The following is a 26304-nucleotide window of genomic DNA, read 5'->3' on the forward strand; positions in this document are numbered from 1 at the left end:
AAAGGCAGTTTGAAGCTCTCCCCCCCTGTCTTCAGGATTGTCTATGGAGAGTGGAGGGGTTGAGGGAGATGAGGCAACAAAACAGGACAACAAAGAGTTAATTTACAGCGACATCACAGGGCTATCTCCTCTGAGTCAGCCCTGACCTCTCTGACCTCTGAATACCAGCTTCACACAACTCCCTGCTGTGTAATCCTTTGTTCTCTGCTGAGGACTAATCTCCCTCCTCCCCCTCCCCTCTCCATAGAACAGACAGGGCCCCACTGATGTAAAAGAATTGAGATTTCCTAGTAATAAGCAGTAGATGAGAGAAGAGGGGGCTAAGGAAAGTCTTTTTAAATGTAGATAATGGCATATTTGCCTAATAAACCCAATTACAATGTTTCTTAAAATCGTCTTGTACTATTGATTTCTGCAAAAGAAAAAACGAAACAGTGACACTTTAAGGCTTTGAGTGTTCCCAGCTTGGTATGCTCACAGTTTGCTCTCCCGGACACGCTCTTGGTTAAGATGTTTGTGGAAGAAGGCCTGAATTCTTTTCCAGGAGTCCACTTGTGCATGTGCATGAGCCTTTGGTTCCCCTCCCCAAATCACAGGATGGCCAATAACCTTGTGCATAGAAGCTTTACACAAGGGGAAATATGGTGGCTCAAAGCAATGTCCAGCGTTTGGATAATACACCACCTCTGGCTTCTCTTTCCCTTCTTCCGTCAGTAGCTGGCAAGCTATTTGGGCATGGAAGTCGCTCTTCCAGTTCTTGTCATCTTCTCCCACAATAAACAGAAACTTGCAATCCGCTTTTCCCACAGGGATGAGGCTCCTCCGGTTCGCTTCCTCTAGTGGGTTACATAATACGTCAATGATATCTCCCACTCCTGGCTGCGGGTATCTCATCTTTGTACGATCTAAGCTAATGGGGGGCAGAGTGATGTCCTTATAGTGAAGGGCGGCTGCCACATTAGCCACTGAGCCATTCACAACAGCTGAGGCAGCTATGCCTTTAAGGAAGGAGGACATAGAAAGAACCAGCTCTCCACCTTTAGAATGTCCGAGGAGACCGATTCCCGGACCCTTCACCTGAAAAAGAGAAAACTGTAAACTGCTCTGCCCGTATCCTGTACATATGAACATACCATATAATACTTTTACCTTAATTTTCCCTCCTCACCTTCTAAAACCCATAAGTCTTCTATCTTTCTACATACACAGCCATATGAGGTCTTGTTATTTATTTATTTATTTGCGTGACTAATAATACTTTCTCATAATGTCTAGAGTTAAAGAGGGGTTGTGACCGCATTCAGTTTGATAGTGTGATACTACATGTACTGCTGTGTGTGTCTGGTATCTCCTCTCTACAGTATAGTTTGATATTACATGTCCTGTACTACTGTGTGTGCCTAGTATCTCCTCTCTACAGTACAGTGTGATACTACATGTCCTGTACTGCTGTGTGTCTAGTATCTCCTCTTACAGTATAGTGTGATAGTACATGTCCTGTACTGCTGTGTGTGTCTAGTATCTCCTCTCTACAGTACAGTGTGATACTACATGTCCTGTACTGCTGTATGTGTCTAGTATCTCCTCTCTACAGTATAGTGTGATACTTCATGTCCTGTACTGCTGTGTGTGTCTAGTATTTCCACTCTATAGTACAGTGTGATACTACATGTCCTGTACTGCTGTGTGTCTAGTATCTCCTCTCTACAGTATAGTGTGATACTACATGTCCTGTACTGCTGTATGTGTCTAGTATTTCCACTCTATAGTACAGTGTGATACTACATGTCCTGTACTGCTGTGTGTCTAGTATCTCCTGTCTACAGTATAGATTGATATTACATGTCCTGTACTGCTGTTTGTGTTTAGTATCCTCTCCCTACAGTATAGTGTGATACTTCATGTCCTGTACTGCTGTATGTGTCTAGTATATCCCCTACAGTACAGTGTGATACTACATGTCCTGTACTGCTGTGTGTCTAGTATCTCCTCTCTACAGTATAGATTGATATTACATGTCCTGTACTGCTGTTTGTGTCTAGTATCCTCTCCCTACAGTACAGTGTGATACTTCATGTCCTGTACTGCTGTATGTGTCTAGGATCTCCTCTTTACAGTACAGTGTGATACTACATGACCTGTACCTGGGCCAGGATGAGTCGCTCCTTTGGGCACCAGATGAGGGCGGCTTTACTTTATTTTTCTGGGACCCTATGTGATCTGTACAGGACCCTGAAACGCTCCAGTCCTCTACATAGAAAGAAATTTAAAGTCTCTTCTAGCTCTTTCTGACTGTTGTATGTAAGGACTTGCTGTATCCATATTAGTTAGTGGCTTATTTTGCTTTAAATTTTCCTTTTTTTCTCATTTTGGTTGATTTACAGCCAATTTCCATAGAGTTTTGGTCTCAACATACAATGGTTTCAACATACAATGGTCGTCCTGGAACCAAATAATATCGCATGTTGAGGGACCACTGTACTGTAGTTAACCTAAGTTAATTGCCCTCAGGTAATTTACAACCTGCATGATAGACAGGTATTTTTCCTTATGTGAGCGTGCAAAGGACAGGGATTTCTTGTGTTTGGTCTTTATTTTGAACAGAGAAAAGACCAAATATCGGCACAGAGGGAGCATGGAGCACAGTTTGGCAGGAAGGGAGACACCTAGTGGCCATATGTATAACGTTGCGTTAAACTGACATAAGACCCCACCTGAGGATGCCGCAGCATGAAGTTTACCGCTTCTTCAAAATATTCCAGCCGCAAGTCCTTCATCTCTTTAGGTAGATCCTCATAGTTATAATAAGCTAATGCCAGGGTGGCAAATCCTTTATCAGCCAGCAGGCACGCCTTGTAATCCAGGAGTCCTCCGCCCGTACCTTGTACCTCTATAACTCCTGGAAATGGACCGGGGCCTGTACAGATAATAAATAGTTATAACAACTGAAGACACTGAAGAGGCAGTACAGTCTATGTATGTGGCAGTATAAGTCACTATCTTTTCTGACCACCCTATAGCAAAACTGTGATGTGAAAAAAGGGTCCCTGATACTCTGGGTGACAGCTACAATGGCTGCCAGTTTGTATTGAGGTTGTTGCCCACCTTCAGCCGAGTGCCAGTCCGACACTGCAGGGGAAGAGAGGAGAAGAGAGCTGCGACTGGGGAGCGAGTTATTAGGTGACTTGTGTTTTTTTTTTTTTTATCGGTTTTGCAAAGAGGGGCTATCTACAAGGGGGACTACTCGTGGCTGGGAGAAGTTCTCATAATGGTCCAGGGCAGATGAAGAAGAAAATAAAAACGGAACAACTCTGATAAGAGAAGACATCCCCTGTGAGTCACTTGATGTAACTGCACTGTAATTTATATGGTGTGTAGAACCTGTGTAGAGCTGAGTCTACTTCTATATAACTGTATGAGTTAATATTGATCTTTGTACAGTGGATGTTATTCAGTAGCAGCGGTGGTGTTAGTCAGTGTGTGGTGGTATTATTTGTTACTTGTAAAGTGGTACTGTGTTTTATTGGAATTAGTAAACTGGATTTGGTCATTAACAATATGGTGGTGATGGTAGTGGTTGTGATGTGACGGTAATATTTACCCCTTGTATATTGGTAACATTGGTCTCAGTACACAGGATTTGGTCAGTAACAATATGGTGGTGTTGGTAGTGGTTGTGGTGGGTAATAGTTCCCCCTTGTATATTGGTCTTAGTATACAGGATTTGGTCAGTAACGGTATGGTGGTAATATGTATGGTGATGATGTGGTGACCTGGTAAGGGCCCCTAAGTCTTTATTGCACCTGAGTAAGGTAGCTCCCTTGGGTTCACACAAGTGGAATGAAGTGTCCACTGCAGTTAGTGTTTTTACCATTAGGTGTCACTAAAGTGTCTGTTATCGTCTATGCACGGCTGAAGGAGGCTAAGGGTTAACTGTTATGTGTCGTTCTTTGTCCACTCACAGGTTCAGGTGGTTTCCCTCCTTTTTTTATCCTATCCTTTGCTCTCTCTCCCTCCTCACACACAGCCCCCCACCAGGCCCGGACTGGTAATCTGGCAGGGCGGGCAAATGCCCGCTGGGCTGGCCAGATTACCAGTCCGTGGGCCGCCCGGGCTGGATAATGAAAAAAAAAAAAAAAAAAGATCACCGCTGCGGCCCGCTCACCTCGGCCCGGCTTGCCCGCCCCTGCCCGCTACTGACGTGCTCCTCCAATCTAATCAACGTGGGGCCGATGCGGCCGGCCGCAGCGGCCCCTCGTTAGTTGAAGGAGCACGTCAGGAGCGGGCAGGGGCGGGCAAGCCGGGCCGAGGTGAGAGGACTGTGATGGCGGGAGGGGGCTGCGGTGGTGTGTCTCCGCCCCTCCTGATCCCCCCCCGATGCCTAGGCCGCAGACGTGCCGCGCGCGCAGGCACGTCTGCAGGCACCTACATCACCAGGCCCCCAGCGGCTGACGTCACTTCCCTGACGCGCCGCTGAGGACCTGGAGGACAGAGAGGAGAGGGGTCGCTGCCGCCGCCACCGCAAGATGAAACAGCAGCAGTGGACGTGGACCAAAGATCCAAGCTGAGGAAGAAGCTGCTGGGGAGCGAGGTGAGGTGAGAATGTTTTTTTTTTTCTTTAACCCCTTCACATGTGGCCACACAGCGGGAGGGGGGAGGCACGCAGGGGGGGCTATTCTATGGGGGTGTGTGTGCAGGGGGGCTATTCTATTGAGGGGGGAGGGGGCTATTCTATTTAGGGGGGTGCAGGGGGGCTATTCTATTTAGGGGGGAGGGGGGCTATTCTATTTAGGGGGTGTGCAGGGGGTCTATTCTATTTAGGGTGTGTGTGCAGGGGGTCTATTCTATTTAGGGGGGGAAGGGGGCTATTCTATTTAGGGGGGTGCAGGGGGGCTATTCTATTTAGGGGGGTGCAGGGGGGCTATTCTATTTAGGGGGGTGCAGGGGGGGTATTCTATTTAGGGGGGTGCAGGGGGGCTATTCTATTTAGGGGGTGTGCAGGGGGGCTATTCTATTTAGGGGGTGTGCAGGGGGGCTATTCTATTTAGGGGGTGTGTGCAGGGGGGCTATTCTATTTAGGGGGTGTGCAGGGGGTCTATTCTATTTAGGGTGTGTGTGCAGGGGGCTATTCTATTTAGGGGGTGTGCAGGGGGTCTATTCTATTTAGGGGGTGTGCAGGGGGTCTATTCTATTTAGGGGGTGTGCAGGGGGTCTATTCTATTTAGGGGGTGTGCAGGGGGTCTATTCTATTTAGGGGGTGTGCAGGGGGTCTATTCTATTTAGGGGGTGTGCAGGGGGTCTATTCTATTTAGGGGGGTGCTTGGGGGCTATTCTATTGAGGGGTGCGTGTGCAGGGGGCTATTCTATTGAGGGGGGTGCTTGGGGGCTATTCTATTGAGGGGTGTGTGTGCAGGGGGGCTATTCTATTTAGGGGGGTGCAGGGGGGCTATTCTATTGAGGGGTGTGTGCGCAGGGGGCTATTCTATTGAGGGGGATGTGCAGGGGGGCTATTCTATTGAGGGGTGTGTGTGCAGGGGGGCTATTCTATTGAGGGGGGGTGCAGGGGGGCTATTCTATATGGGGGGGATGTGGGGGCTATTCTATATGGGGGGATGTACAGCGGGGGGGGCTATTCTATATGGGGGGATGTACAGCGGGGGGGGGGGGCTATTCTATATGGGGGGATGTACAGCGGGGGGGGGGGGCTATTCTATATGGGGTTATGCAGGGGGAGCTATTCTATATGGAGGGATGTATAGATGAGGATGTTGCTGGAGCATGAAGCCTAAAATGTCTGTCTGACAGATCCCGTGGAGAGGCGTCATGGCCAGAGAAGCCTTCATGATGGCCGGAGCCAGATGGAGAAGAAAAGGAAAAGTGGACGTCTGGTCATGCAGAGAAGACGCCTACTGTGAGTGACAGGATGTAACTGCACTATAATCACTTATAATGTCTGCAAAACCTTTACACAGCTGGGATCTACCTCAGTATCAGGGGTGTCACACTTCGGCCCTCCAGGTGTTGCAAAACTACAATTCCCGTCATGCTTTAGCTGTCCAGGCATGATGGGGATTGTAGTTTTGTAACAGCTGGAGGGACGAAGTGTGACACCTGTGTTCTATGGTCACTGCTTTGGGAGAATATTGGTGTTTATATGATGGCTGTTATTTGGTGACAGTATAGTGGTATTATCCAGTCACTGTATGGTAAGAGTAGTGGGCATGTTGTGATGGTATAGTGGTATTATCCAGTCACCGTGGGCATGGTTTGATGGTATTACTCGTCCTGTGTATTCTGGTATTATTGGTAATATTAGTGTTGTATATAGTGGATTGTATTCAGTCACAGTGTAGCGGTATTAGTCACTATGTGGTGATAATGGCCGTGCTCATGGTGTGGTGATATTATTTGTTACTTATATACTGGTAGTATAGGAAATATTGGTGGGTTTGCTTAGTAACAGTATGGCAGTAATGTGTACAGTATGGGGATAATATTTGCTTACTTATGTTAATACCTATGACAGTATTATCATGCACAGAAAATTCTTACCTATGTTACCCTTATATATCCTAAAATTTGTCCTGGGACCCTACTTATAGATAGATAGATAGATAGGAGATAGATAGATAGGAGATAGATAGATAGATAGATAGGAGATAGAGATAGATAGATAGATAGATAGATAGGAGATAGATAGATAGGAGATAGATAGATAGATAGGAGATAGATAGATAGATAGATAGATATCCAGTAGGAAATATCTATCTAGCACCTCATTACGTATCTTTGATTACACATGAGATCACAACCAGCAGACACATTTTAATAATTAAAACCTTACTACTTATACCGCCATTATATGGAGTGCAGATATAGTCAGGATAAAAGGGATTTAAAAAATATAGTAACTTTTGTCCAAAATCAGCACCACCCTGTCCTCAGACTGTGTATGGTTATTACAACTTGGCTCCATTCACTTCAATGGAACTGAGCTGCAATACCTCACACAAACTGAAGAAGAGTGTGGCGCTGTTTCTGGAAGAAGGTGGCCATGTTTTTCCCCTTTAATGGAAAACTGTGAGGTCCGTACCAGGTCTAGGGCTGTAGATCTCAGCAGACAGGTGTGAGGGAGATATCACTGACAGGATCTTTAGTCCAGTGTAAACTTATATAATTGTCCTTTTCATTTCCAACTAAAGTCCATCAGTCAGAGCAGGAAGGGACGGGGGCAGAAGGTGCTGCTGTGGCTTCACCTCTGTGACACTTCAGGGGTAATGAAAAGAATGGTTACAGAGGTTTACACTAGACTAAAGATCCAATCCCTGACCTGTACGCTGGGTTCTACAGCCGTGTACCTGGTATAGATACCACAGGTTCCCTTTAAGGGCACGTTCATACCTAATCAAATGCGGATTTGATGCTTCTGATTTAATCAGTTGAAATAAATGCATAAATATGCCGCATCAAATCCGCAGCAGATTATGTTATAGGATTATTTTTAGGTGCTGATGGTGGGGTTCACATGCTTAAGGGAGTAGTGGGGACACAGCTAAATGAAGCAGAATTTGCTACAGCGCGTATTTTACACCGCTATCCATGATATATAGGGAAGGATATGGTATGTGGGCTGCTGGGGTTTGATTGCCAGGGCTGACTTAAAGTCCCAGTCCGGCCCTGCCCCCCACCAATCACTGGCAGGTTTAGACAGACCCCTGTAGGAAGGAGTAATGGTGCATTTACAGAGACAGATTTATCTGGCAGATTTTTGAAGCCAAATCCAGAAATGGATCCGAAAAGAGGAGAAATCTCTGTTTTTCCTTTATGACCTGTTCCCTGTTTATAGTCTGTTCCTGGCTTTGGCTTCATAGATTTGTCATATAAATCTGTCTGTGTAAACACACCATTAGTTCCTGGTGGGAGGAATGTCTGTTAGCTGTCTGGCGTTAGTGTGAGACAAAGCAACACAGACAAGTCTCTGCTGAAGCCAGCGCCGGGACAAAGGGTAGGCAGGGGTAGGCGATGGCCTAGGGCGCCATCTGGTGGTGAATGATAGGGGGCGCAGTAAGTGTCCACACAGTGAGTGGCCTTGCATTATATTAAAGGAGGGGGACTACAGGGGGACACAGCAGAAGAACTACAGTGATATTATGAGGACACAGCAGGGGGACTACAGGGGGATTATGAGGACAGAGGAGGGGGGGCACAGCAGGGGAACAATAGGGGGATTATGAGGACAGAGGAGGGGGACACAGCAGGGGAACTACAGGGGGATTATAAGGACAGAAGAGGGGACACAGCAGGGGAACTACAGGGGGATTATAAGGACAGAAGAGGGTACACAGCAGGGGAACTACAGGAGGATTATGAGGGCACAGGAGGGGAACTACAGGAGGGATTATGACTACACGAGGACCCTGGATGAGGCATTATGACAACCACTTGGCACAGGAGGCCAGGAGACTACATGGGGGCACAGGATGGGGGGATTATGACTACATGAGACAAGATGGGGATAATGACTACATGGGGGCACAGGATGGGGGGATTATGACTACATGAGACAAAATGGGGATTATGACTACATGGGGGCACAGGATGGGGGGATTATGACTACATGGGGGCACAGGATGGGGGATTATGACTACATGGGGGCACAGGATGGGGGGATTATGTCTACATGGGGGCACAGGATGGGGGATTATGAATACATGGGGGCACAGGATGGGGGGACTATGACTACACGAGACAAGATGGGGATTATGACTTCATGGGGGCACAGGATGGGGGATTATGACTACATGGGGGCACAGGATGGGGGGATTATGACTACATGGGGGCACAGGATGGGGGGATTATGACTACATGGGGGCACAGGATGGGGGGATTATGACTACATGGGGGCACAGGATGGGGGGATTATGACTACATGAGTAGACAAAAAACGGGGGGATTATAATAGTGTGGAGGTGCAGAGGGGATATCATTAAGTGTCAGGGCAAAATGGAAGTATTTACAGCATGGAGGAAGACAAGGGGCTAGTTGGATCCGGATCCAAATGGAGAAGAAAAGAGAAAGTCAACGACTCTGATGAGAGAAGACGTCACCTGTGAGTCACTGCACCCTGATCACTATATGGTCACTGTGTGGGGGGTAATGCTGGACTCTATACAGTTGTTTTTATTTAGTAGCAGTACTGGTATTGCTTAGTCATTAGGCAGCGCTAGTGTGTTCAAGATGTGGTGGTATTACTGTGGGCTATACACTATGTGTGTGTGTGTGGGGGGGGGGGGGGGGGGGATGCCATTTGCTATCTATGCCTAGGGCACCAAAAATCCTTGTCCCGGCCCTGGCTGAAGCTAAGCCAGGGCCTTGCTTAGACCAGGTCCTCTGACAGGGACACAAGCAAACATGCCATGGATTCTTCCTTATGATCAACACAACCATTATGCATGAAGGATCACCTTGTCCACACCAGGAACCTATCTAGAAGTGCAGGGTATGTTACCTCAGCAGTCACAGGAACTGACCCCAGTGTAACAAAGTTACAGAAAGTCTAGGTATTCCACTGCGCAGTGCAGGACGACTGGAAAGTCTTGGGAGTTTGCTTAGCCCAGACAACTAGGCCTGGGGCTCGTACTTTCCTGGCAGGACAAGCAGCTCACAACTGTAGGGCAGTAGGTGGTTAGACTGAAGTCTATACATGAGTACCAGTGTTCTCTATATCTCTACTACTCACCTCTAACTGTTCGAGACAGAGTACACTACTACATTGGACAAGGCCCTCCAGGCACCCCCTCTCCTCTGCTCTTCCTCTTCTGCAACACTCTATTCAATAGCACCTGATCTCTATCTTAACTGCAAGATTGTTTCTCTGTATTGCACTGAACTGTATTCCTGCAAAGTTCTATTGTATTTCAGGAACTATTTTTATTCTAAGCATTGGGATGTGGCCTATTCTTGCGCACTCGTACCCACTCACGTTCACAATTGGGTTAATTTTTCGTGTAGACGGAGCACCAAGCTGTCCGGGTGGGTCCTATACCACTCCAGGCTACTGTGACAAGTGCCCAAGTGACCCTAGACCCACTCAGCTACCACACCATTGTACTTGGCAGTATACCAACACCACCGGTGCCCTCACCCCAATGATATTTCCATCCTATGTACTGGTTTTATTGATAAAATCAGACTTGGTATATAATATATGCAGTATAGGAGGAGGATATGATACTGGATCTTGTGCACTCACCGAGCGGCAGGAAGAGGCTCCCCCGCACCCGTCCATCCCGCACCGGCTCCCGGGTCACCCCTTCCCCCATGAAGCTCCTCTCCTGGGCGGCCTCAGCCAGCAGAGCCCTGGGCGGCCGGTGGGCCTGGTGCAGGGAGAAGCGCAGCTGGAAGGGGCTCTGCACATCCTTCTTGATCAGCCTCCTGAGGGGAGTCCGGGGCTCCAGGGACCACAGGGGCCCCTCCGGCTCCACTCCGGTGTAGCTGCCGCCTTCCAGGGCCGGGCTCCGGGACAGCTCCAGCTCCCCGCCGCCGTCCGCCTGGTACAGGGCCACGGAGGTGAACAGCTCCCCGGCCTCATCGTTCAGAGCGGTGCGGAGAGTGACCGGCTGCCCGGGGCTCAGCCCGCGGACCTGGAGCTGCAGAGGCCGGTCATAGAGGCAGCGGCCCGGGGACACCTGCATACACACCCCGGACATAGCGCGACCGCATCGGGGAACTCCGGGGAAACTTCTGCGGAGCAGGGAGAGCATAGTGCGAATGAGGCAGCCGCCCGGGTTATGTGCTCACAGTTGGTGGAAAGTCATCTCCGGAGTAGTGTGGGCACAGTGCCCATATGCCAGCAGCAGCCAGAGTGCTTACTTAAGAAGAACATACATAAGAAGTACTTACATAAGAAGTGTCTATATACCAGGGGCAGCCTGAGTGTCTATATGCCAGGGGCACCCAGAGTGTCTATATACCAGGGGCAGCCAGAGTGTCTATATACCAGGGGCAGCCAGAGTGTCTATATATCAGGGGCAGCCAGAGAGTCTATATACCAGGGGCAGCCAGAGTGTCTATATACCGGGGGCAGCCAGAATGTGTCTATATACCAGGGGCAGCCAGAGTGTCTATATACCAGGGGCAGCCAGAGTGTCTATATACCAGGGGCAGCCAGAGTGCCTATATACCAGGGGCAGCCAGAGTGTCTATATACCAGGGGCGGCCAAAGTGTCTATATACCAGGGGTGGCCAGAGGGTCTATATACCAGGGGCGGCCAGAGGGTCTATATACCAGGAATATAAAAATGAACAGTGCTCCATAGTGTAGAAATCAGGCAAAAGGGCATCAGGAAAAAGAGAAAAAGGAGATTCTCACCTGATGGTGTTGTGCAAATACAAGGCACAACACTCGACCACAGCAGGTATATGAACCGCAGCCACTCCCAGGCAACCACAATGGGATAGTAACAGCAACAAAATCCTCCACTCCACAACTGGGTCCAACGGGCGCAGGTCCAGGTAAAAAAGCAAGGCAAAATTAAAGCCTAAAAATTTATTAAGAAGCGACTCTATATACCAGGGGCAGCCAGAGTGTATATATAAACCAGGGGCAGCCAGAGTATCTATATTCCAGGGGCAGGCAGAGTGTCTATATGCCAGGGGCAGCCAGAGTGTCTATATACCAGGGGCAGCCAGAGTGCCTATATACCAGGGGCAGCCAAAGTGTTTATTTACCAGGGGCAGCCAGAGTGTATATATAAACCAGGGGCAGCCAAAGTGTTTATTTACCAGGGGCAGCCAGAGTGTATATATAAACCAGGGGCAGCCAAAGTGTCTATATCCCAGGGGCAGGCAGAGTGTCTATATCCCAGGGGCAGCCAGAGTGCCTATATACCAGGGGCAGCCAGAGTGCCTATATACCAGGGGCAGCCAGAGTGCCTATATACCAGGGGAAGCCAGAGTGCCTATATACCAGGGGAAGCCAGAGTGCCTATATACCAGGGGCGGCCAGAGTGTCTATATACCAGGGGCATCCAGAGTGTCTATATACCAGGGGCAGCCAGAGTGTCTATATACTGGGAGTGGCCAGATTTCCTATATACCAGGGGCGGCCAGAGTGTCTATATACCGGGAGTGGCCAGATTTCCTATATACCAGGGACAGGGTGCTCAGGGTCATCCAGAACACCCAGATAAGGCCTCACCCACATCATGAATATCAAACACTCTCATAGACCACACATTTGCATTATACAAACTATAGCACCGGCCGCCATCATACATGTAAAAAGAAAAAGCTTAAAGTGACTGTACCACCAGGCCCAGGCTGAAGCACTGGAGGTGGCCGACTTCACCCACAGTGAAACCAATGGTAGGTTGGGATAAATGGGTGAAACTGATTTCTGTTTTCAGAGGCAAAAAAAAAAAAGATGCATTTTTTCACCTCAAAAACAACGTCCCTGGTTTATAGAAGGACAATGCAGAATGAGAGACATTCCCGAACAGGTTGCCTAGCACCGCTGTACACACCACCGCTCTGGCCGTCACCTCGCAGGAGCTGAGTGACTACAGTCTCACCACTGGGGAGTGAGTTGTCTTTTACTTTATATTATTTATTTGCTCTTTTTGCTTCTTTGGAGAACGTTTCTCGTGCAGTGTTACCGATGGAGATGTTAGCTGTAGGCGCAATATAAAACCTGACAAAATCATTCAGTGTTTGACCTTTTAGCTCCACTATCTTAGTTCTTCACGCAGGAAGCTGAGATATGAGGCACTGTATTTAGCAAGTCAAACAGGTTGTAGCATGGACACTGTCATTTCATAGAAACACTATGAGAGTTACAGAGTCAGCCAAGCAGCAGTGCTTTATAGTACATCAGTGGTGCCACTGGTACAGGGCCACGGAGGTGAACAGTTGCCCGGCCTCATCGGTCAGAGCGATATGAGTCCCCCCTAGAACACATACGCTGAGACAGATGAACCCCAGATGAGCAAAACATGGTTGCTACCTTACAAATACAGGGGGAGATTTCTCAAACATGGTGTAAAGTGAAACTGGCTCAGTTGCCCCTAGCAACCAATCAGATTCCACCTTTCATTTTCCAAAGAGTCTGTGAGGAATGAAAGGTGGAATCTGATTGGTTGCTAGGGGCAACTGAGCCTGTTTCACTTTACACTATGTTTAATAAATCTCCCCCTGTACAGTGTCACACCTGGTCATAGGTTGCATAAAGTATTGCAGCCTAACTTCAGTCACTTCAGTGTCTCTGAGCTGCAATACCAGACACAACCCATGTACAGATATGGCGCTGTTACTGGAAGTAGTCAGAGGCTGTAACCCCCTGTTAGTAGGTGGACGCAGGGTGCGACCTATAGTATTCTAGGCACTAGGAAGTGATTTATACTATTGAGCCTATCAATTACCACATCAATTCATATATAATCCCCTCTGGATGATAGAATTATTCTAAATTACTCCCATAGGTTCCCCGCACCCCGCATTTGTCCTGTTCAGCAGGTGATGCAGTTATTGTCGTGAAAAACAACTTTTAAAATTGCAGCCCTGTCTCAAAGCGGCATGGCCTAGAGTGTGTGTGTCCTAGGCCTGCACCGCCTGTCCGACCCTCCTCCTCGCTGGAGACAAGAGTGGTGCTGTCTCTGGAACAAAGTGGCCATGTTTTTGTAGCACTGGATAACCCCTTTAAGTGTAAGTGATAGGGGGAGTCCCCTGTCACTTACCGATCGGGACCCCTGCAGTGTGACTGTGGGGGTCCCGATCGTTGTAATGGACCGCCGGAGGTCTTTCACCTGCCTCCATGCAATCCAATCGGCGATCTGCTCACTGAGCAGATCGCCTATCACACTGATCAATACTATGCCTATGGCATAGCATTGTACAGTAAATGCAATCAAAGTATTGTATGCAAAAGCCCCCCAGGGGGACTTAAAATGTGTTGAAAAAAAAAGTTTAAATCATTATTACACTACCCCAAAGCCCCTCCCCCAATACAAGTTTAAATCACCCCCCTTTCCCATTATATGAATAAAACAAATAAATAAACCTATAATATACCATAGCGTGCGTAATTGTCCGATCTATTAAAATATAACAAGCGTCATTGTGAACGGCGTAAACGAAAAGAGGGATTTTATTTTACATTATATATAGAAAAAAGTTAATAAAAAGTGATCAAAACGTCCGATCTTCACAAATAGGGTATTAATGAAAAAACTAAAGATCATGGCGGAAAAAATTATGCCCCGTAGGTGAAAAAATAAAACTGTTATAAGCGTCACAATATTCCCATTTTAGTAATAATTAATTGCCAAAAAAAAAAAGGATTTCATAAAATAAAAATATACTGTATATATATATACAGGGCTCCAGACTAAAAAATTTACCTGGGAGCCATTGGCTCCTAACCTGAAAAATTTAGGCGCCAAATAGAATATTTGGTCGCCAACATTTTAAACCATGTAAAATTAATGTTATGTTAAATGGGACTTACTGTGTGCAGAGGCCACGGCAGCATCCTCCTCCTTTAGATTCTTTCTTTTCTTAGTTTGAAAACGTTCAACATGGAAACTTGCAACTTGACAACCATATACAGTCTGACTCAGTACTTCAGCTTCACTTGGCTAGCCTTTTAATGAGGCTTACTCTTCTGAACTTGAACTTAAAGGGAACCTGTCGACCCCCGTGCCAGGGTAACAGGCTCCCAACCCCCCTATACTCACCTCATCGCGCCGAGTCCCGCTTCTGAAGATGGTCGGGTCACGGAGAGCTCAGCCGCTGCAGCCCGGCGTGCACACTGAGAGATGAGTCCAACGCTCATAGAGAATGACGGGAGAGTCCAGCGCTCCGTCATTCTCTATGAGCGTTGGACTCATCTCTCAGTGTGCGCGCCGGGCTGCAGCGGCTGAGATCTCCGTGACCCGACCATCTTCAGAAGCGGGACCCGGCGCGATGAGGTGAGTATAGGGGGTTCTAACGGGGGGTTGGGAGCCTGTCACCTCGTCACCGGGGGTGACAGGTTCCCTTTAAAAGCTTGCAACAGTCTATACATACTGAGCTAGACTTATGACTGCAGCCATAGTGACCCCCCACAAGATGTGTATATAGATAGATATATCTCTCACCTAGTGACTAATGCAAGTGACCCCCTACAATACAGACACCTGAGGGGCCCTGATAATAATAATTGTGCATATATCTATCTCCCAGTGTCTGCAGCCAGTTTGCCCTACACTTATAGATGGCCCCCTCCCCTTATAGATGACCCCCTCTACCCCCATTATAGATGCCCCCTCCTCCCCCCATTATAGATGCCCCCTCCTCCCCCCCATTATAGATGCCCCCTCCTCCCCCCCATTATAGATGCCCCCTCTCCCCCCCATTATAGATGGCCCCTCTTCTCCCCCCCCCTTATAGATACCCCCTCCCCTTATAGATGACCCCCTCTACCCCGATTATAGATGCCCCCTCTCCCCCCCCCATTATAGATGCCCCCCCCTTTCCTCTATGCTAAGCAGTATTTAGAAAAAACAAACACACAAACTCACCTGACAACCCGCTCCCCCGGCGATCCTCTTCTTCTTCAGGCGCTGTCCCCGGCTGATGCGCGGCTGTCGGGGGTGTCTCGTCCTATCCCCGGCAGCGCGGCGCGTCAGTGAGCTCCCTGTACGCCGGGGCTGTGACTTCTGACACAGGAAGCGTCTCTGACGTGCGCTTCCTGTGCCGGAAGTCAGGGCCCCAGGCAACTCACTGATGCGCCGCGCTGCCGGGGATAGGACGGGGCCAGTCGCAAATGGCCATTGCAAAATGTCAGTCGCATTGGCGACCATTTTGGTCGCCATCTGGAGCTCTGATATATATATATAACTTTAGAGAATCTGTGTAAACCTGCATATGGTTGTGTTTGGACTGACCTATAGAATAATGGTATTGCAGTGTCCCAGAACATGCAGACTACTACTCCTATTATGGCCATTTCTCTTGCTGTGTCAATGCCTGTTCTGGTAAGTGTTTGCACTGCAACTGCTGCTGGTTTTCCCCTAGTATTCTCTAGTAATGTGCATTCTCATGTGTATTCTCATGTGTTCCTGTGTATTATTGCATTGTACAGTGGTATGCAAGGCTGTTGATCACGTGACCTGTAACCATGGTTCCTCCAATGGCCGACTAGCTCTGGCCAGGAGCAACCATGTGACCTCCCACTTCCTGCTGACAAGTCAGTTCAGCCCCTGTTTTCAAGCAAGGAGGTTGTGTTGTTCTGTCCTCTCCCTCAGAAGAGTGACTGAGTCTGCTGCTGTATTCAAGTCTTCGGCTGTATCTGCCTGCTCAAGTGACCGGATTCTTCTCTCTCATCTGGGTGTCATTCCGTTATCTCTCCTCATCGCTGCAAGGATTCACAGCAAGTATTATTCTCAAGCTAATCCACCCAGCAATGCTATTTCTCTCATACTCCTACTCCCATCATCCGGCACGTATTCTCACAGCCTATGCAGCACCACTCCTGCTTTATTTGTCAAAGCCTGCTATATACCCGGTTGCATCCGGACAGAACTGTTGCTACTAGTTACCTCATCTATAATAAAACCGCTGTTACTGAACCCTGGCATTGGTGTCCACTAACTAATGCCCTGACTAGGTGCAGCGAAGAATCGCATGCCCGTCATCACCTGCAGATTCCACAGACCGGCCCTACAGCTGTGCTGCCCTCAGGCCTATACCGTGACAAGTATAACCCCTGCAGCTACCCCGGTCATTGCCCGCTCATAACACCAGCACTGCGGAAGTGGCCCCCAGGGGCCAGGGCATTGCAGTATCACGTCGCTTTTACCATATAGTGCATTACATAGACACAGGAACCCCCCAAATGTTACCATATTGCATTCTTTTTTACGATTTCACCTATTTATATCTTCATAAATGATATTTTTGGGGTTCCATCATACATGTTATGGTAGAATGAAAGACGCCATTACAAAGGACATCTATTCCTGTAAAAAATAACAAGCCCTTACACGGCCCTGTAGATAGAAAACTGAGAGTGCTAGAGCTCATAGAAGGGGAGGAGGGAAAAACGAAAACACAAAAATCTAAATTTGCGCAATCCACTGGGTCATTTTGGCCTTGGTCCTCAAAGGGTTAAAAGTTGCTTTTTAGGACAATAACTGCATCACCTGCTGAATGACATGATTTTGATATACTGTATTTATGGCGGTGACTTTCCCCAATTATAAGTACTGAGTTTGGTCGTTCCAAATATGAATTATGATGGGTTTCCTTTGATATAATATTTTCCTTTGAACTCTCTGTGTTCTATCTTATTCCAGTCATAGTTAGTTCAGGTGTGAATCTTTGTCCTTCGTGTAGGTGCAAATATTATCTGTGTCACACAGTGTTTACAAGAGAGGAGCCCCATGTAAAGATTTGGGTTAAGGGCTTTTGTCCACGTTCTGTATGGAGGCTACAGACAGGGAAGCCCTGTAATGGAGTGTTTCCGCGCCCCGGCTAGATGTATCAGTATCATGGCGGGAGTGGAGAAACTGTTTGAATCTCTGCAGCACCGTAGTGGCAGAGCTGCGCGTACCAGCAACATTTTAAGAATTTTTGTTCTTGCACTATGTTTATTTAGGCCCAAACCTAAATTCATCGGTCAGCCACCGCACATCGCTTCGTGGAATAGCGGTGCGCGGCAGGCGACCGAAGATTTAAGAAGCCCCATACATTACCTAGCAGGGCTTCTCCTCCGCTCCGTCTTCCTCCCCGGGGCCCACGGCGCAGCATCAGCTTCGCTGCGGCCTGATTGAGCTGTCAGACTGCTCAGCCAATCACTGGCCGGGACCGCCATGGCCAGTGATTGGCTGAGCTGTCTGACAGCTCAGTCAGGCTGCACCGAAGCTGATGCTGCGCCACGGGACATGGGGAGGAAGACGGAGAGAAGGAGAAGCCCTGCTAGGTAAAGTGTGCTGCAAGGGCTGCAAGGACATCGGTAACGATGTCCCTGCAGCCCTCACTAAATGATCATCCGGCCGTGGAATAGGCCCAGTAAACGAGCGCCAATCTAGCAGATCGGCGCTCGTTTACACTGTTGATCAGGCCCGCAGAATAGGGCCCTAGGGAAGAACATAAAACCTATCCACATAACTGTTGAAAACTTTTCTATAATCTTCCTCTATGTAGATGAATAGATAGAAAGATAGATGGTGGGCAGATAAGACAGGCAGTTGGCGCTGAGGTGCAATGCATGCTGGGAGATGGAGTCCTAGCCGGGTGCCATGATGTAAAACTGTAATCATTTGAATCTGGGGCTAGGAGCAACAAAGTGGGTGTCAAACAGTCAGTGGGGGATCATGCACCTGCTACAGTAACAGCTCCACTCACATGTCTGCAACAAATCTGCAAATGTGTGAAGTCACCCTTAAGGCTTTCTATGTTCCCAGCTTGGTATGCTCACAGTTTGCTCTCCCGGACACGCTCATAGTTAAGATGTTTGTGGAAGAAGTCCTGAATTCTTTTCCAGGAGTCCACTTGTGCATGTGCATGAGCCTTTGGTTCCCCTCCCCAAATCACAGGATGGCCAATAACCTTGTGCATAGAAGCTTTACACAAGGGGAAATATGGCGGCTCAATGTAATGTCCAGCGTTCGGATAATACACCACCTCCGGCTTCTCTTTCCCTTCTTCCGCCAGTAGCTGGCAAGCTATTTGGGCATGGAAGTCGCTTTTCCAGTTCTTGTCATCTTCTCCCACAATAAAAAGAAACTTGCAATCTGCTTTTCCCACAGGGATGAGGCTCCTCCGGTTCGCTTCCTCTAGTGGGTTACATACTACGTCAATCATATCTCCCACTCCTGGCTGCGGGTATCTCATCTTCGTACGATCTAAGCTGATGGGGGGCAGAGTGATGTCCTTATAGTGAAGGGCGGCTACAACATTAGCCACTGCGCCATTCACAACAGCTGTGGCAGCTATGCCTTTAAGGAAGGAGGACATAGAAAGAACTAGGTCTCCACCTTTAGAATGTCCGAGGAGCCCGATTCCTGAACCCTTCACCTGAAAAAGAGAAAACTGTAAACTCCTCTGCCCGTATCCTGTACATATGAACATACCATATAATACTTTTACCTTATTAAAGAGGGGTTGTGATCGCATGCAGTTTTGCAATATACTTTTTTCTATGTTTAAATCAACATTATACATATGGCCACTAGGTGTCTCCCTTCCTGGCAAACTGTGGTCCATGTTCCCTCTGTGACTACATTTGGTCTTTTCTCTGTTTAAGAAAAAGAGACCAAACACAGGAAGTCCAGTCCTTTGCTCGCTCACAGACGTGGCTTAGTATTGATTGACGGTCATTCCTGAGGGCACACAGAGCAGGACAAGTCTTTACTGCAAATAAGTTTGGCTGCTGCACGTCCACATTCAGTAGCAGAAAATCCTGCGGGCGCTCGCATTGTATGGTCAACTCTCCTGTCACACAACACCAAAACCTCTGTGACCACACAGTGACATTATACTGACTAAATTGTTGGATAATGTAAGAAATGGACCTTAGGAAATATATATATCTTATAGTCGGCCATCTTGGGTATATTTTATAAGGTATCTATTTATTGGAAACAAGATGGAGGACTACAGACGTAGCCAGGGTTGACCTGATCACAACAATTGTATCAGAGAGCTATGTTTAGTTTAGTTAAACGCGTCATTGTGATCAGGTTGGCACAGGCTACATCTGTATATGGTTGTATTTTTCCCCAAACATGCATGCTAAATACCCATTGTAGGCCGAGATTCTCGTATCAGATAGTCACTTGGTGTCACAGGTATAGTGTTTACAGATGCAAGATAACACTGTGATACCAATTGGCAAATTGTCTCTGTAGTGATCAAAGGGTTTTGGGCCAACGAGGTGGAGACAACACGTCTGTGAGAATAGGGACAAAACAATGGAGGATGTGACATAAAAACAGGGCTCAGGAGGGAAGGAGGACAGGAAGGAGAGGAGCAGGACAGGAAGGGGAGGTCACAGGAAGTGGAGACCAGACCTGAAGGAGATGGAGACCTGTGTGGTTAAAGGCTGATAGTGTGTGGTAACTATGCTTGAAATTGTTGTTGTTGGAATTGATGTAATATTTAGTTTTCTGTAGTGTAATGGTTATTCCTTATTGGTTATATTGTATTTGTATTGTAGTTTCGTAATTCTTATCTTTCTGCTCTTTTATATGACTGTACAACTTTTATAACAAATATAAAATCAGTATTCCACTCTGACAATATGTGATTTACTTTACACTCGCTATTTCTTACAGATAACAAAGAGCATTGTCTCCTGGTAAGCTGCAGAGCTGATAATAGAGTTGGCAAAAGTTAATACACTGATTCCTAAACTTACAATGGCCTCAAGATACAATATTTTCAACATACAATGTTCCTTTCTGGGCTATCGTAACTTGAGACCAGACTCAACATACAACATACAATGCTACAGACAGTCCAGTTCTACGGATCGTGTAAAAAAAACTAACTGATCGACCAATGAAAGTAGCCATTTGAAAGGTGCCTGCACTGATTGGCTGTCTGGTATCTCCTCTCTACAGTATAGTGTGATACTACATGTCATGTACTGCTAAGTGCCTAGTATCTCCTCTCTACAGTACAGTGTGATACTACATGTCCTGTACTGCTGTGTGTGTCTGGTATCTCCTCTCTACAGTACAGTGTGATACTACATGTCCTGTACTGCTGTGTGTGTCTGGTATCTCCTCTCTACAGTACAGTGTGATACTACATGTCCTGTACTGCTGTGTGTGTCTGGTATCTCCTCTCTACAGTATAGTGAGATACTACATGTCCTGTACTGCTGTGTGTGCCTGGTATCTCCTCTCTACAGTATAGTGTGATACTACATACTGAAAGGGCAGACTAGATGGACCCAGTGGTCTTCTTCTGCAGACATTCTTCTATGTTTCTACATGTCCTGTACTGCTGTGTGTGTCTAGTATCTCCTTTCTATAGTACAGTGTGATACTACATGTCCTGTACTGCTGTGTGTGTCTGGTATCTCCTCTACAGTATAGTGTGCTACTACATGTCCTGTGCTGCTGTGTGTCAAGTATCTCCTCTCTACAGTAAAATGTGATACTACATGTCCTGTACTGCTGTATGTGTCTAGTATCTCCTCTCTACAGTAAAATGTGATACTACATGACCTGTACTGCTGTATGTGTCTAGTATCTCCTCTCTACAGTAAAATGTGATACTACATGTCCTGTACTGCTGTGTCTAGTATCTCCTCTCTACAGTACAGTGTGATATTACATGTCCTGTACTGCTGTGTGTCTAGTATCTCCTCTTTACAGTATAGATTGATATTACATGTCCTGTACCTGGGCCAGGATGAGTTGCTCCTTTGGGCACCAGGTGAAAGCAGCTTCATTTTATGGTTCTGGGACCCAGTGTGATCTGTACAAAACCCTAAAAACGCTCTAGTCCTCTACATAGGAAGAAATTTAAAGTCTCTTGTAGCTCTTTCTGACTGTTGTATGCAAGCTATTTTTCCTTATGTGAGCATGCAAAGGACTGGGATTTCTTGTGTTTGGTCTCTATTTTGAACAGAGAAAAGACCAAATATCGGCACGGAGGGAGCATTGAGCGCAGTTTGGCAGGAAGGGAGACACCTAGTGGGCATATTTATAACGTTGCGTTAAACTGACATAAGACCCCACCTGAGGATGCCGCAGCATGAAGTTTACCGCTTCTTCAAAATATTCCAGCTGCAGGTCCTTCATCTCTTTAGGTAGATCCTCATAGTTATAATAAGCTAATGCCAGGGTGGCAAATCCTTTATCAGCCAGCAGGCATGCCTTGTAATCCAGGAGTCCTCCACCCATACCTTGTATCTCTATAACTCCTGGAAATGGACCGGGACCTGTACAAAAAACATAAAGTTATAATAACTGAAGAGTCAGTACAGTGTATGTATGTGGCGGTATAAGTCATCATCTTTTCTGACCACCCTATAGTGAAACTGTGATGTGAAAATGGGTCCCTGAACTCAGATTAAAGAAGACATCCCCTGTGAGTCACTTGATATAACTGCACTGTAATGTATATGGTGTACAGAACCTTGGTAGAGCTGGGTCTACTTCTATGTGACTGTATGACTTAATATTAATCTTTGTACATTGGATGTTATTCAGTAGCAGTGGTGGTATTAGGCAGTATGTGGTGGTGTTAGTCACTATGTGGTGGTATTATTTGTTACTTGTACTGTGGTACTGTGTTTTATTGGATTTAGTAAACTGGATTTGGTCAGTAACAATATGTTGGTGGTGGTAGTGGTTGTGGTGGGTAATATTTTCCCCCTGTATATTGGTAATATTGGTCTTAGTATACAGGATTTGGTCAGTAACAGTATGGTTGTAATATGTATGGTGATGATGTGGTGACCTGGTACGGGCCCCTTAGTCTTTATTGCACCTGAGTAAGGTAGCTCCCTTGGGTTCACACGAGTGGGATGAAGTGTCCACTGCAGTTAGTGTTTTTACCATTAGGTGTCACTAAAGTGTATGTTATCTTCTATGCACGGATGAAGGAGGCTGTTTCTTTTTTTTTTTTTTTCAGAAATCAATTGTACAGGTGATTTTAAGAAACTTTGTAATTGGGTTTATTAGCCAAAAAATGCATTTTTTTAATCATGAAAAAACAGTTTGAGTTTAGAGAGATGAGGCACCAAAACAGGACAAGAAAGAGTTAATCTACCGTTAATCACCGCACTGGGCTATCTCCTCTGACAGTTAGCACTGACCTCTCTGACCTCTGAATAAGCTGTCTCCCCCTCCCCTCTCTATAGAACAGACATGGTTGTGTCTGATGCAACAAGTCACAATTTCCTGATATTTTGCAGTGAATGGAAGAGAGGGGGGGGGCCTGGGAAAAGTCTTTTTGAATGCAGATAATGGCAGATTTGCCTAATAAACCCAATTACAAAGTTTCTTAAAAATCGCCTGGACTATTGATTTCTGCAAAAAAATAAAATAATAATAATGATGCGACAGTGACTCTTTAACTGTTATGTGTCACATGTCGTTCTTTGTCCACTCATAGGTGGAGATGCTTTCCCTCCTTTTTCTTTCCCTCCTTGGCTGAGCGCTCCGTCAGCTGACAGGCCATTCTGAAGCTAGAGCGTGCGGGCCCCGGGGTGGAAGATGGACCGGAGGAGAAGCCCTGCAGGTAATGTATGCTGCTTTTCAAATCGTCGGTCACCCGCCGCGCACCGCTATTCCACCATAGCGATGTGCGGTGGGGGAACGATGATTTTAGGTCTGGCCCTAAATGAACGATCAGCCGATGACACGATCATCGGCTGATCGTTCTCTGTATTTCACCGAGCGATAATCGGCCGAATTGGGCCGAATGGGACCGATTCGTCTGATTATCGTTCCTGTGGAATAGGGCCCTTAGTGTGAGACAAAACAACACATACAAGTCTCTGCTGAAGCTATGCCAGAGCCTGGCTTAGACCAGGTCCTTTGACAGGGACACAAGCAAGCAAGCCATGGATTCTTCCTTATGAGCAACACAACCATTATGCATGAAGGATCACTTTGTACACGCCAGGAACCTATCTAGAAATGCAGGGCATGTTACCTCTGCAGTCACAGGAACTGACCCCAGTGGAACAAAGTTACGGAAAGTCTAGGTATTCCACTGTGCAGTGCAGGACGACTGGGAAGTCTCAGGAGTTTGCTTAGCCCAGACAACCAGGCCTGGGGCTCGTACTACCCTGGCAGGACAAAGCTGAAAATGATGAATGGAGGTGCACGAGCTCCTGGGAGTGGGCTGGGCGCCTCGATGCAGGAAAAAGCTTAAAATGGTAGGTGGGGCAGCCAGCAACAGAGGACGTGAACTGTTAAAATATAACTTTTATTCATGCATTAAAAACTATGCTACATAACAGGACCTAAGCGTTTCGTGCCAGTGCGCTTAAGGCTATGTTCACACTACGTAAGTCTCCGGACGTAGTGCGTTCCGTGAATAAGCGGCCGGAGACTTACATAGTTTGCATACAATGGAAAGTATACGATGTAAAAAATGAACCAGACCATTGTTTGAGGACGAAAATGCCGTAACTTACGCCCATAGCGTTACATGTGGTCCCGTACGTAGTGGTGATTTCTTCATTTTGCCAGCTTTTTGTGCCAATCCAAAAGGTTCTGTGGGGTGTCCAGGGCTAGGCGAAGATTTCCAAGTAAAAAAACGCTGTCAGATCGCTACGTAGGGCGCTCGGGAAGCGTAAGTAGACTTCGGGCGTAAGTTCGCGCTCCGTACGTAGCCGGCCGCAAGTAGCGTAAATCCCCGGCCAGAGTTTACCGCGTATATGTCGGCCGGACATATACGCAGTGTGAACATAGCCTCATCATGTATGCGCAGACCATAATTAAGTGCATTGGCGCGAAACGCGTAGGTCCTATTATGGAGCATAGTTTTTAATGCACGAATAAAAGTTATATTTTAACAGTTCGTATTCTCTGGTGCTGGCTCCACCACCTACCATTTTCAGCTTTTTCCTGCAACGAGGCGCCCAGCCGACGCCCAGGAGCTCGTGCACCTCCATTCATTATTGACTGCTGCTGTGAACACACTACTTTGGGTGAGCTGTATTTTTTTCCTTTCCCCACTTTTTCGCCCCTGACAGGACGAGTAGCTCGGAACTGTAGGGCAGAAAGTGGTCAGAATGAAGTCTATGGGCGAATACCAGTTTTCTCTATATCTCTTCTACACACCTCTAACTGTTCCAGGCAGAGTACACTACTACATTGGACAAGGCCCTCCAGGCACCCCCTCTCCTCTGCTCTTCCTCTTCTGCAACACTCTATTCAATAGCACCTGATCTCTACCTCAACTGCAAGATTGTTTCTCTGTATTGCACTGAACTGTATTCCTGCAAAGTTCTATTGTATTGCACAAGTAAACTGTTCTATTTTTATTCTAAACATTGGACTCTGGCCTATTCTTGCGCACCCGTACCCAAATACATTCACAATTGGGTTAATTTTTTGTGTAGGCGGAACACCAAACTGTCTGGGGTGGGTCCTACAACACTCCAGGCTACTTTGACAAGTGCCCAAGTGACCCTAGACCACTCAGCTAACACACCATCGTACCAGCTGACCCGGAAGTATACCAACACCACCGGTGACCTCACCCCTTTCACCGCAATGGTATATAATATATATGCAGTATAGGAGGAGGATATGATACTGTATCTTGTGCACTCACCGGGCGGCAGGAAGAGGCTCCCCCGCACCCGTCCATCCCGCACCGGCTCCCGGGTCACCCCTTCCCCCATGAAGCTCCTCTCCTGGGCGGCCTCAGCCAGCAGAGCCCCGGGCGGCCGGTGGGCCTGGTGCAGGGAGAAGCGCAGCTGGAAGGGGCTCTGCACGTCCTTCTTGATCAGCCTCCTGAGGGGAGTCCGGGGCTCCAGGGACCACAGGGGCCCCTCCGGCTCCACTCCGGTGTAGCTGCCGCCTTCCAGGGCCGGGCTCCGGGACAGCTCCAGCTCCCCGCCGCCGTCCGCCTGGTACAGGGCCACGGAGGTGAACAGCTCCCCGGCCTCATCGTTCAGAGCGGTGCGGAGAGTGACCGGCTGCCCGGGGCTCAGCCCGCGGACCCGGAGCTGCAGAGGCCGGTCATAGAGGCAGCGGCCCGGGGACACCTGCATACACACCCCGGACATAGCGCGACCGCATCGGGGAACTCCGGGGAAACTTCTGCGGAGCACGGAGAGCATAGTGCAGCTGATATGGCGGAAAGTCAAATTCAGAGTAGTGTGGGCACAGTGCCTGTATGCCAGCAGCAGCCAGAGTACTTACATAAGAAGAACATACATAATTAGCACTTACATAAGAAGAACATACATAATGAGTAGTTACATAAGAAGAACATACATAATGAGTAGTTACATAAGAAGTGCCTGTATACCAGAAGCAGCCAGAGTGCCTATATACTGGGGGCAGCCAGAGTGTATATATATATATATAATATATATATATATATATATACTGGGGGCAGCCAGAGTGCCTATATACCAGAAGCAGCCAGAGTGTCTATATACCAGGGGCAGCCAGAGTGCCTATATACCAGGGGCAGCCAGAGTGTGTATATAACAGGGGCAGCCAGAGTGCCTATATACCAGGGGCAGGGTGCTCAGGGTCATCCAGAACACCCAGATAAGGCCTCACTCACATCATGAATATCAAACACTGTCATAGACCACACATTTGCATTATACAAAGT

General features: G+C 47.5%; 2 protein-coding genes across 3 annotated transcripts; both read right to left on the bottom strand.

The window, feature by feature from the left end:
• Positions 1 to 373: 373 nt before the first annotated feature.
• LOC138770244 (acyl-coenzyme A thioesterase 1-like) lies at positions 374 to 11483 on the bottom strand. Of its 2 annotated transcripts, none has more exons than XM_069949157.1 (3): positions 11372 to 11483; positions 2715 to 2917; positions 374 to 1077 (listed from the first exon to the last, which is right to left on the bottom strand). In XM_069949157.1, the coding sequence occupies exons 2-3, from the start codon at positions 2775 to 2777 to the stop codon at positions 475 to 477; spliced, it is 666 nt and encodes a 221-aa protein (XP_069805258.1). In that variant the 5' UTR covers positions 2778 to 2917; positions 11372 to 11483; the 3' UTR covers positions 374 to 474. The 2 variants fall into 2 exon arrangements, with proteins under 2 accessions (XP_069805258.1, XP_069805257.1); XM_069949156.1 differs by lacking the exon at positions 11372 to 11483 and adding an exon at positions 10253 to 10781.
• Positions 11484 to 18146: 6663 nt separating this feature from the next.
• LOC138770814 (acyl-coenzyme A thioesterase 1-like) lies at positions 18147 to 25798 on the bottom strand. The gene is made up of 3 exons (XM_069950062.1): positions 25288 to 25798; positions 21732 to 21934; positions 18147 to 19056 (listed from the first exon to the last, which is right to left on the bottom strand). The coding sequence occupies exons 1-3, from the start codon at positions 25796 to 25798 to the stop codon at positions 18454 to 18456; spliced, it is 1317 nt and encodes a 438-aa protein (XP_069806163.1). The 3' UTR covers positions 18147 to 18453.
• Between the last annotated feature and the right edge of the window lie 506 nt (positions 25799 to 26304).

The sequence above is a fragment of the Dendropsophus ebraccatus genome, chromosome 13 (assembly GCF_027789765.1).
Source record: "Dendropsophus ebraccatus isolate aDenEbr1 chromosome 13, aDenEbr1.pat, whole genome shotgun sequence".
NCBI classification, from domain to species: Eukaryota; Metazoa; Chordata; class Amphibia; order Anura; family Hylidae; genus Dendropsophus; species Dendropsophus ebraccatus.

Coding starts and splice junctions, on each gene's coding strand:
- LOC138770244 (XM_069949156.1), bottom strand. CDS start 10,763: ATGCTCTCCCTGCTCCGCAGAAGTTTCCCCGGAGTTCCCCGATGCGGT. Junction 2,918..10,252: donor GAGCCTCTTCCTGCCGCTCG/GTGAGTGCACAA, acceptor TTATCTGTACAG/GCCCCGGTCCATTTCCAGGA. Junction 1,078..2,714: donor TCATGCTGCGGCATCCTCAG/GTGGGGTCTTAT, acceptor TCTCTTTTTCAG/GTGAAGGGTCCGGGAATCGG.
- LOC138770814 (XM_069950062.1), bottom strand. CDS start 25,798: ATGCTCTCCGTGCTCCGCAGAAGTTTCCCCGGAGTTCCCCGATGCGGT. Junction 21,935..25,287: donor GAGCCTCTTCCTGCCGCCCG/GTGAGTGCACAA, acceptor TTTTTTGTACAG/GTCCCGGTCCATTTCCAGGA. Junction 19,057..21,731: donor TCATGCTGCGGCATCCTCAG/GTGGGGTCTTAT, acceptor TCTCTTTTTCAG/GTGAAGGGTTCAGGAATCGG.